The following is a 10,937-nucleotide window of genomic DNA, read 5'->3' as shown; positions in this document are numbered from 1 at the left end:
CATTTACCGCTCCTACTCCTCCTACTCATCTTCTTCTTCGGTCCTCAACCAGCAGCGATAGTAGCTCCACTCCATTCCTCCCGAACCATTCTACCTTCACCTAAAATCACTCGTCCTGGAAGCCGTAGTTCCTGTTTATTGCCGACCGAATCTGCTCTCGTTCCCCAACCTGTGCAACAATCACACACGCATAATCCTTCCACCCGAAACGTCAAAGGAAATCCCACTCGAACCAAGGACTACTGCCATCGAATTAGCTATTACTCGCTGACTTGTACACCCGAGAAACCGCTAAGCCCTTCGTTCTGTGCCTTCCAACAAACAAATCACCCAACTCCTTCGGCTTCCCCATCTGCCAAACTGTTGCCACCTGCTTTCCGACAAATACTAGACTAATTTGCATGACACCTCGGAATCGCTTTTCAAATACCTTCGGATCGCCAAGATGATGATGATGGAGAGAAGCACAAGTGCCAGGTCACCCTTTAGTGGGCCGATAGAGCGATCCCATTCAATTTCGCAACCCCATACCCACTCCTCCGAACCCAAGTCCGAACCGATGGACGTTACAACAACAACCGGAAGCCCAGAAATGGACCCCCAGGGAGATTCCGCCGCCTTATCCGATTCTACAAAGCCGGGCACCGCCAACAGCTCTCTTGCTATGGCCTCGGCTTCTAACGGTCTACAGCAACCTAAAGTCCAAACCGCCTTCATTCACAAACTTTATAGGTACGAGTCTAGACGACAATCCCAAAATGGTGCGCCGATGCTGACAGGTCCTAGTATGCTCGAGGATGCCGCAATCCAACATCTCATTTCATGGGCAACATCCGGAGAAAGCTTCGTCATGTCCCCAACTGGCGAATTTTCTAAAGTTCTTAGGTTGGTTGTTCTATATCTTTGATGCCCTCTAGCTCTTATTGACCTTTTTTTGAACTCTGCATAGCCAATACTTCAAGCATACCAATGTCTCATCGTTCGTTCGCCAGCTTAACATGTACGGCTTTCATAAAGTAAATGACGTTTTCCACTCTGCATCTCCGGATTCCGCGCTCTGGGAATTCAAGCATGGCGGTGGCAGCTTCAAACGCGGCGATCTGGCTAGCCTCAGAGATATCCGACGTCGACCGTCGAGACCGGCAATTCATAAGGAGCCACAATACAACCATGGAAATCGAAATGTGGTCCCGAGTGCCCCTGGAACACCGAACGAACAGGCGGTCGACACCATTGAGAGCCGCCTTGCCAGCCTGGAACAGGCGTATTGGGATGTTAACGGCAGAGTGCACCGCTTGGAGGATGCCAACCATACCTTGGGCAATCAATGCCAAAATCTTCTCGAGGGCCTAACCCGGTGCCATCAGTGGACCATCGACTTGTCCCAATATATCGCCAGGATAATCCCACAGTCTGACGTCTCCATTCTGAGAGAAAGTGAGTTTTTTTTCCTTCTCGGCTGGGAATTATACAAATTATGCTGGATCAGTGCTAACAACAGTGACGGATAGTCCAATCGAGGCAAAAGGAAATTGAGCGATATGCGACATCTCTGGAGGAAAGCCTTGAAACTTTCCAGCGGGAACGCATTCCAACCTTTTCTTTCCCGCCAATGGACAGCGCCGGACCGATGTCACCTCGACAAGGGCCCCAGTATGACGAGGATGGCCGACGCCCTCCACCGGCGCTCCGAGGCGGACTTGGTAGCGGGTATTTCCGCCCTCCATTCACTTCCAATGATCGGAATGGATCCCTGGGTCAGAGAAGATTTGGCTCCATGAGCGGCCCCGGTGGAGCTACACCGACATCTTCACTCCATCCCTCTTCGATCGACAGGCTTGCGCCGAGAGCATCCGTAACCAGTCTTCCCGTCCATCCTAGCCATTTGTCGAGGCGTCATACTTCTGCGGATATCAGACTACAAGGGTGGAATCCTCCGGGAAGTTCGCCATTCTCTCACCAATCGGCAGTCCAGTGGGGCAACAGTACATCCAGCAGATCCTGCGAACCACAAAACGCTCAGGATGAGGCGCCTCCGAGCTTCTCGAACTACGAAATAAGGTCTCAAAACCAAGCCCCTCGACCATCTTTCTCCTCAGCCCGGAAATCACCACCACCATTTGAACCATCTCTCTCCTCGATCGGTCCGGACAGCACATGGTCTTTCGCTACAGCCAAGCAAACGACAAGCCCTTCTAAATTCGACGCACCACCCCCTCCAATGGGCTCCCGCCGAGGCAGCATCGTTGCTAGCGGCGTCCACGCGCTTTTGAACCCATCGTCCGCCCAAGATACTGTTTCCCGTCCGGACAACTCGAGCGACAAAGGATCTGATACAGAACCGGCAGGCGAGGAAAGCCGGAAGAGAAAGAGGGTTGATTAGTGTTCTGCTTCGTTTCTCACTCTTAAAAAGAAAGGTGGCTATTCTCGGCTTCGAATCAACCAAGTACATGCATTATGGCTCTTTGTTTATAAGTTTGGCTCTTGAGTTTCCTACTAACGACTATCAGTTCGGGGTTTTTTTCCCCTCCTGGCCTTCTTTTTTTATATATTTTGCATACTCCTCCTTAATAAACCCCTTCTCTTTCTCATTTACGTCAGATCTTTTGTTCTCTTTTTGCGGTTTGACGTTACTTTCCTTTTACATAGTACATCCCATGTTGGCTCGGAACTCTCATTTCAAGTTTTATTTTGGTTTTCTGTATCTTATTGTTTGATGACAAAGGGCAAGGTCCGGCGTTGTATGCTTTTGCTGCGGCACCGTGGTTTCCATGTTGACGCGAATAGCGTTGGCTTCTGTTAGCCAACGGCGATGACTTCTGCGAGTATATATAAGTACTTATTTGACGGTGGAGATTCGGGAGGCGGAGGGGTATGACGGTGTGCTTAGATTGGAGACAGCATATTTGATTTCCTCGACATTCTTCGCGAAATTTTTTTTTCTTCTCGATTTGATACTCTTTTGTACAAAGCCTGTCGTTTCCTATTGCAGTTGTTCAATATTTTCTCATCCGGTTGAATATAAGTTCGTTGTATCTTAAAGCCATCGCACATACAGACGATACGCATTTCCCATTATGCTGATAAGAGAATGTACACGGATTCTATCAGAAAAACCCTTCACATGAACTTAGCCCAGGTGGCTTGATAGACTGGTCGTAGAGTACCTAAGTATTCAGGCAATTTTTGAAACCGTACTTGAGTCCGGAGGTACTCTTGCGTCAAGAACGAATACCTAACTTTCAGTGCTGTTGTGATCCTTGTTCTTCTTCTTCTTTTTCTTCTTCCTCCTCTTGTTTTCCCCGACCAAGACGATCTTCTCTCCCGTGAGAATACGTTGTGTGAGCGGCTCCGCTAATGAGAATTTAGTGCTCGTGCTTGTGGCTGCTTCTGCATCTGCATCTGACCCGTCGTCTTCACGATCAGAATCCTCGGATGCCGCCTCGTGCTTCGAAGCCTTCTGTTCTTTCTTGACCTTCTTCCCCTTTGGTGTAGCTGACTTTGTTATCAATGACACGAATCCACCACCGGCACTGGCATCCGAATCACTCCCGGAACGGTGGACGTCCACGGCCCTAGCCTTTGCGTGATACCCATCTTCTGTCCCAAACTTCCGTTTCTTCGGACTCTTCTTGCCGATAGCCCCACGGCTTGTCTGTTCTCCATCGTCATCACTCGAATCCGAATCGGCTACACCCCTAAACCGGGGTTGATGCTGTGTTCTCTCCTGGTGCCTCTGTCGTGCATCCTTCATTATACTCTGGCCGAGGAGCCGCCGCCGTAGAAGATCATGTTCACGGTTGTAGGTCTCTGTCGCAGATGCGGATGCAGGTATCGGATGGCCCGCTCCTAGTCTATTTTGAACAAAAGGATTGTAGTTTAGCATGACGGTTCAAACGTCTAAAATAAGACTCTCCTTTCTCTGGTCCCAAAGGTGAAAAGCAGGTGCTACTAACGTGGCCGGCCGAGGTTTCCAGAGTTCTTCCTCCTCCGCAGCGATTTCTTCAGCAGACTTTGCATTCTTGAGTTCTTCGGCGGTCGGCGGTCGCAACAGCGATTCTATCAATTTGCGCCTTTGAGCGGCGACGACGGCGATTCTGTTTTGGAGGACGAGCGGGTCGATATCATCGGCAGTGGATGTCATCTTGATGGTCGAGCAACGCGATAGAGGTGTGATTTTCACAAAGAAGAGATTGGACAACACATGATATCAATATTATTGTGGAATGGAATTGATCAGTTTCTCTACGGACGATCGACAAGCAATCGGTGGGCCTCATCTGATATAAACAAGAACGGTAACAAGCCATGTGGAATACCCTCTATATAGACAATAATTGCAGCCTCCCATACTTACTTAAGTACCTAGCGAGCCAAGTATCCACCCACTCTAGATCTAGATTCCCAAAGTGAACTCAACTCCAACATCAATGTCTCGGGCTGAATATCAATGTCATGTTAGTGACGCTTCATAAATCGATCCCCTATGAGGTACGGTTGGTTCCGGAATTAACAAGACTTACCCATCTTGACGACCTTCGAGAACTGGACGGCCTTCTCGGCCGCTGACTGCAAGTCCTCCAAGGAGAAAATCTTCAAACCTGACTCGTTGATCTGGTAGAGATGTAAGCTTTCATGACCTAACGGCACAATCCTCAACACTAGGTCCGATCATAGCTTACCAATTTCTGGGCCTCTTGCATGTTGGTACCCTGCAATCGGGCAACAACGGGGACACGAAGGTTCATGTTCTGGACGGTGCCGATGAGACCGCGGGCAATGTCGTCACAACGGACGATACCACCGAAAATGTTGACAAAGATAGCGGTAACCTTGGGGTCCTTGGTGATGAGCTCAAAGGCGCGCTGAATAGCCTTTGGGGTAGCACCACCTCCAACGTCCAAGAAGTTTGCTGGGCTACCACCGTTCAACTTGATGATATCCATGGTCGCCATGGCCAAGCCGGCACCGTTGACCAAGCATCCAATATCACCATCCAACTTGATGAAATTAAGACCATACTCCGCAGCCTGAACTTCATCAGGATCCTCCTGAGCAATATCCCTCCAGGAGAATACCTCTTGTTGTCTGAAATCAGCATTGTCATCGAAGCCGAATTTGGCGTCCATGCACAAAACTTTGTGGTCGTTGGTTTCAGCGAGCGGGTTGATCTCGATTTGGGTGGCGTCCTTTTCAATGAAAACTTTGTAAAGATTCTGAATCGTCTTGGCTGCGTCGTCGATGCACTGAGGAGAAAAGCCGAGTTGCTTAGCGATCTTCTGAGCAATTTCGTCGGTAACACCCTGGTGGATGTCAATCGGGGTGGTGACGATGGCTTCTGGTGACTCCTTGGCAACAGCTTCGATGTCCATACCACCCTGCGAAGAAGCTACGATAACCGGGCCCTGGGTCGCGCGATCCATAAGGATCGCGAGGTAGAACTCTCTTCGGGCAAACTTGCGCTCGACAATGAAAACCGAAGTGCACAATTTACCAGCCGCGCCAGTTTGCTTTGTGATAAGCTTATGGCCGATCATCTCTCCGGCGAAGAGCTTTGCCTCAGCGGGCCTATGCCAAAGAAAAAAGAGTCCGATCAATTGATATCCGATGGTACTACGCGCCTGCCAAGGGTATCTTACGAGTAAACGACCCTGACACCGCCCTTCAAGCCATTGTCGAAGGTGCCCTTGCCTCTTCCACCTGCGAGAACCTGTGCCTTGATGACCATATCGTCCCCACCTTATCCGTCGAACAACCAAACATAATCAGAATCGGAAGCCATTGAAATATTATCGGGATGTCACTGCATACCGATGCTTTTGGCGACCTTCTCGGCTTCCTCAACGGTTGTAGCATTCTGACCATTCGGGACACCAATGCCGTACTATATTATCGTCCATAAGAGAAGCAGAAATATGAGTTATCATTATGACGTTCACGACGTGAGTTGTGTACACCGGACGGAAGGAAGCGCGACGAGCAGGCTCGGGTTCTTCAAGGAAGCCAATTCATACCGATTTCAAGAGGTTGGCCGAAAGGTACTCGTGTATCGACAAAGGCCGGACCTGCTGGCGAATGAAGTGACTTTTTGTCGGGTCCTAGATGCCATCATCGGATAGTTAGCGTGGGGTTAACAGTGTGGCACGGGTTTTGAGGGCAGTTTACATACCCTAAGGGCAGAATTCAAGGAGGCCGCTATCGGCCGGCTTCGGAGTAGCTTGAGCATGATTTAGTTGATACAGAGAAGGATTGCGGATAATAAGGGAAGGGGGGGAAGAATTAGAAAGACAATGGACGGGGGAGGGATGAGGAGGGATGAGGCCTGGGATGAGGTTCGAGAAATGAATGCCGGGATGGCTATCTCTCGTTGGGTTCCTTAGCTGTTCAAACCACCACAAATCTGCAACACCAAAAAATTACAACCGCAACTTTTGAATTTTCTGGATTTTTGAAGATCGAAGAGTATTTTGATATCGCGGCATCCACGGCTATAGCTACGTAGGCAAAGCTGCAAAGATGGCAGAACCGTCGCCGATGGAAGAGGTGAGCAAACGTATCCGTCTATTCGCTGCGAAATTAATATATACCAGTATCTTATCTAACGATTTTAGGGTAGTTGGTGGGGTTCCTCGCATCTCCACGTCATGAAATTAGAAATATTGGTACGGTCTGCACCTCCGCACCGATGCCATTTCGGTGGCCCCGATGCAGTGTGCTTTCTAACTTGAAGTTTCGAAAAATAAGCCTGCGGAACCCTCGTAGGGTACTCAACGGGGCCCCAGAACTCCATCTTCAAGCCTCCCGGCCTCAAACCGATCAAAGATCTCAAGATTTTAGTTCGAGATCACCCTGTAAGCTTTTCTTTTATAAAAAGAAAAGAAAATCCCCGATCTGTATACTTAGTTCTAATTAATGGTGAAGACAACATCAGAGAGTGCAGCGACTATTCTCGTCAATGTATCAGATGATAAGGCGGTCTTGGATCTTCTTGCGAACGATGACAGCTTCCTCGAGCTGCTTTTTTCTTTAATCACAAATCCCTCCTACCCTGGAGCGGATTCTATTGCCATGCTTCTGGCAAACATGGCAAAACATGAGTCGATACCGGGAAAAATCTTGAAGTTGAAACGGGAGAAGCCGAAAGCCGAGTGGAAGGTTAGCGATAGTGAAAATGCAATGGATCAGTTGATGGACCTCTTCGTGAAGGGATCGGGGAAGACATTGAACAAAAATGCCGACTTTGACTATCTTGCTTACTTGTTTGCGGACATCGCTGGGGTGAGAGTTCCCAACCCTCAATCATATATGAGTCGAATCCATCCTAATAACTTTGCAAACAATAGCATCCGGATGGAAGAAAGCATTTCACCGAGGCACAGGCATATGACAACGTCATACCGCTTACAAAACTGATAGTATTTACAGAGCATGAATCCCTAGTACGACGAAAAGGTGTCGCCTCAACTATCAAGTAAGTCTACGCATCCCACAATTCTTCATTTCGGTTTCTATGTGTTTCTAACGTTCACACACTACAAAGAAACTCGTTATTTGATATCCCATCGCATCCAACACTCGTATCGGAGTCTTCTGTTAATCTGCTACCTTATATCCTTTTACCACTCATGGGTTCTGAAGAATATCCGGAAGATGAGTCGCTCAGTATGCCGGCTGAAGTACAGCTATTGCCTCCAGATAAGAAAAGGGAAACCGACAATTCGATCATTGCGACACATTTGGATAGCATTGTGCTGCTGACTACGACTCGCGAGATCAGAGACTTGTTGAGGGAGTTGCAGGTGTACCCGATTGTCCGCGAAGTTCATCTAGCAGTGGAAGATGACGACGTCCGAGATATCTGCGAGCGGATCGTTAACGTCTTGAAACGTGATGAAGCGGGCCCTTCGAAACTTGATGGTCCGAGGATACAAGAACTTGAAGATGATGATGGCGTTATCGACCTTGCATAAACCCTCTTTTTTTTTTTTTTTTTTTTTGTCGAAGATATATTATAATATTATACTATATGCATCGATATCAACTCGATCGAAATATTTGCCATGCGTTGATAAAAACTACCAGGGTGAAGGGGAGGGGGCACGAAATTCATGCGTGAAACGCTGCAGAACAATCGAATGACGACTGGCCAGCAAATCTAGCAGCATGTCTCCAAGAAATCGTGCGTCAACTACACTACTGCAGTGGAATGCTCTCAAAAACATCGAATTCAAAGTCCGAAATCATGAGCCCAGTTTTGGGCAATAATCAATTCACGGCCAGCAGGAAAGATTCCTATTGTGGCCTAGTGAGTCGGGACACGGCATCCCGAGTCGGTCTGATGAAGCCTGGTCACTAGTTACCAGGACTAGGGGGTTTGTGGCCAATAAACGAAGTCAGAGCCATATTTGAAGAATCGAACCCTCTCCGCAGGAGGCATGTATGTACGTACCGTTTGGAATCCATATTTTTTATGATAGGAGGCGCCGCCCGGCTTATCCCTGCAATAGCTAGTTAATTAAAGACCCATCTCGGTTTCCAGCTTTGAATACCAACGTTAATCACAATCATAACCATCAGCTGTTACATACGACCAGCCACATAAAACCCTTTGTGTATCCCGCTGGCCCTTGCTCGCTCGACGTTAATATTACCCATTCCCCGCCCCGCCGACGACCCAGCCGAACCGACCCGACTTTTCCTTTGCTTGCTTGCTCGCCTGGAGGTTTGCACGTTGCACTGCAGTCGGTAATATCGACATTCCTTCCCGCCAGGTCAACCGTAATAGAGCTGGCGAGAACTTTCTATCGGCCGGCTTCATACATATATCCATCCAAACGAACCCGCGCATGAACTACGGTATCATGAATAATAATCATGAGTATAAAATAGTAATTCTGGGATCCCAGGGAGTAGGCAAGCAACCATATCCGTGTCCCCCCGTTCAAAACTCCCCACGAACGTTTTCCTTTGCAATTTGTATTACACGGCTTCTCCCCCATATCAAAATATCCCGCTTTCGCCAACGGCCTTCCTCTATCAGGCCTTTGCCGTGCGAGTTTCCAGAACTCGATGCAATGTCGCCTCGACCACTAAATTTTGTACCTTGTTAATTTTGCCATCTCCCATGCCGTGTCAATGAGAGCATCCCCCCAGCGTTACGAGTAAAAAAGAAAAAAATGCAAATGCATATTAACATCAAGGGTTTCTTTCTTTCTCAATAAACAGGCAAGACCAGCCTTCTCACCCGATACGTTCAAGGCACATTCGACCCTTTAGGTTAGCCACATTTGGGCCTGGACTATATATGCCAGCATCTCGGAACCCCCATGGCGCTGATTTCTTTTTCCCTTTGCTCCGCTTCGATGTGAATCACAGCACCATCGACGATTGGGGCATCATTCTTAGCCAAGAGGGTTGTCGTCGACGATACCGTAGTACGATTACAGGTGTGTGCGTGTGTGTTTGAAGACCGCTCGGCTTTGGACGTTCGCACCCTGAATCGTCTATGGCCGGGCGGGTGTACTGTATTGGAATACAAATCCGCTGACGAAATAACGATTCTTAAATACGTAGATCTGGGTGCGTACACGCCTGTCGACCATCATGCGCCCAGCTTTGTGGAAGGCTCCTTATTAGCATATCGAAGACGCTAGCCGTGGAAGGATCATACTCGTACTAATTTTTCGAATCAGGACACCGCTGGCCAGGAGAGATTCCGGTCTATCTCGAAGCTATATTATCGTTCTGCAAACTGTGGGGTGATATGCTACGATGTGCGTCTACCAGCTGCTTTGGGACTTTTGATTTGATCTGTCTAACATGTTCCACCGGGCCTTAGGTCACCAGCGAGGTATTCTTCTGCCGATGCGCCTCTTCTTCTTCCTCGATCGCTGATTGAACATCCTACATTCATAGGCATCTTTCGTTGCGGTTAATTCCTGGTGCGTATCACAATCTTCTTCTTCTCCTTGCCATCTTTCTTTCTCTAATATCAGCAGCGTAGGCTTCAAGAGTTGAAAAAGAATTTGAGAAACAACATCATCATCCATATCGTCGGCACAAAGACCGTGAGTCTTCCCCCCCGGTACTCGGCTATGCTCTACATGTATACAAATCGGTCTTCGGATGAATATCTAACCCATCATACCATTTGCCTGTTCCGCATTTTCTAGGACCTTGTGAACGACGACCCCTCGAAACGCGAGGTCCCGTTCGAACGCTGCCTTTCTTACGCAGGGGAGCATCTATCCGATAGCGATGAGTCTTGGGTTGGTATGGACTGCTGTCATGAGGTCTCGGCGAGAGAGGATTCCGGGGTAGACGAACTGTTCCAGGTTATCGCCAGGAAACTCATCGAGAGAAGGGCTGACATTGAGAGAGAACGACTTTACGGCATCGGAGGAAGCGAGTATGACGAGGCCACGAGGAGCGACGGATCAATACAACTTAACACGGGGACCACTGAACGCAAGGGTGGCGCTTGTGCTTGCTAATTTTGGTTTTACGTTTTCACCCAAGTTTGCTGTTACTGTTGCTTTGCTATGCATCTTTATCACATCTCTCTCTCTCTTTTTCTTTTTTTTTCCTTTTTTTTCTTTTCTGGCTTCCACAATGCTTTGCAAATTCATGTCTGGCGTTTGTGGTATAGTTTAGACTGTATTCGCTGTTGACTAAATGGATGCTTCGGATACCTTTTTACGATACCGATTTCTCTTTCTTTCTTCACCATCGACGGGACTAGTCCCCTCCTGTATTTCAAAATGATAATTTATCTGACAAATAGACGATGTAAAGGAACAGCACACCAGTCTATAAACTCCGAAATATCTATTCCGTATACACCACGTGCACCTACGTAGACAGCTTGCACCAGATCAAATCGTGGAACAAACCCCAGCGCACAATACAGTGCGAGAAAACATTCTCCGCAAACAAAA

The 10,937-nt window shown here is 48.2% G+C and overlaps 5 protein-coding genes across 5 annotated transcripts; 3 read left to right on the top strand and 2 right to left on the bottom strand.

Annotated features, from left to right (window-relative positions):
- Positions 1–445: 445 nt before the first annotated feature.
- Positions 446–2,383, top strand: DFL_003586 (uncharacterized protein; the record flags this gene model as incomplete). Its single annotated transcript, XM_067632545.1, has 4 exons — positions 446–732; positions 787–885; positions 950–1,437; positions 1,512–2,383. 4 exons carry the CDS (start codon positions 446–448, stop codon positions 2,381–2,383), a joined length of 1,746 nt encoding a protein of 581 aa, XP_067490804.1.
- An 852-nt stretch (positions 2,384–3,235) lies between these two features.
- On the bottom strand, positions 3,236–4,144 carry DFL_003585 (uncharacterized protein; the record flags this gene model as incomplete). Its single annotated transcript, XM_067632544.1, has 2 exons — positions 3,236–3,854; positions 3,957–4,144. 2 exons carry the CDS (start codon positions 4,142–4,144, stop codon positions 3,236–3,238), a joined length of 807 nt encoding a protein of 268 aa, XP_067490803.1.
- A 252-nt stretch (positions 4,145–4,396) lies between these two features.
- DFL_003584 (uncharacterized protein) lies at positions 4,397–6,226 on the bottom strand (the record flags this gene model as incomplete). Its single annotated transcript, XM_067632543.1, has 7 exons — positions 4,397–4,440; positions 4,524–4,614; positions 4,683–5,568; positions 5,640–5,739; positions 5,812–5,884; positions 6,015–6,098; positions 6,170–6,226. 7 exons carry the CDS (start codon positions 6,224–6,226, stop codon positions 4,397–4,399), a joined length of 1,335 nt encoding a protein of 444 aa, XP_067490802.1.
- Positions 6,227–6,516: 290 nt separating this feature from the next.
- On the top strand, positions 6,517–7,970 carry DFL_003583 (uncharacterized protein; the record flags this gene model as incomplete). Its single annotated transcript, XM_067632542.1, has 6 exons — positions 6,517–6,543; positions 6,617–6,662; positions 6,745–6,851; positions 6,922–7,278; positions 7,344–7,471; positions 7,541–7,970. 6 exons carry the CDS (start codon positions 6,517–6,519, stop codon positions 7,968–7,970), a joined length of 1,095 nt encoding a protein of 364 aa, XP_067490801.1.
- Positions 7,971–8,846: 876 nt separating this feature from the next.
- On the top strand, positions 8,847–10,493 carry DFL_003582 (uncharacterized protein; the record flags this gene model as incomplete). The annotated part of the gene is made up of 8 exons (XM_067632541.1): positions 8,847–8,913; positions 9,226–9,276; positions 9,376–9,446; positions 9,693–9,773; positions 9,839–9,850; positions 9,916–9,941; positions 10,004–10,067; positions 10,173–10,493. 8 exons carry the CDS (start codon positions 8,847–8,849, stop codon positions 10,491–10,493), a joined length of 693 nt encoding a protein of 230 aa, XP_067490800.1.
- Between the last annotated feature and the right edge of the window lie 444 nt (positions 10,494–10,937).

This window comes from Arthrobotrys flagrans, assembly GCF_004000055.1.
Source record: "Arthrobotrys flagrans strain CBS H-5679 chromosome Unknown unitig_0, whole genome shotgun sequence".
In the NCBI taxonomy this organism is placed as follows: domain Eukaryota; kingdom Fungi; phylum Ascomycota; class Orbiliomycetes; order Orbiliales; family Orbiliaceae; genus Arthrobotrys; species Arthrobotrys flagrans.
Note: the sequence above shows the minus strand (reverse complement) of the source record. Positions and strands in the feature narration are given on the sequence as shown.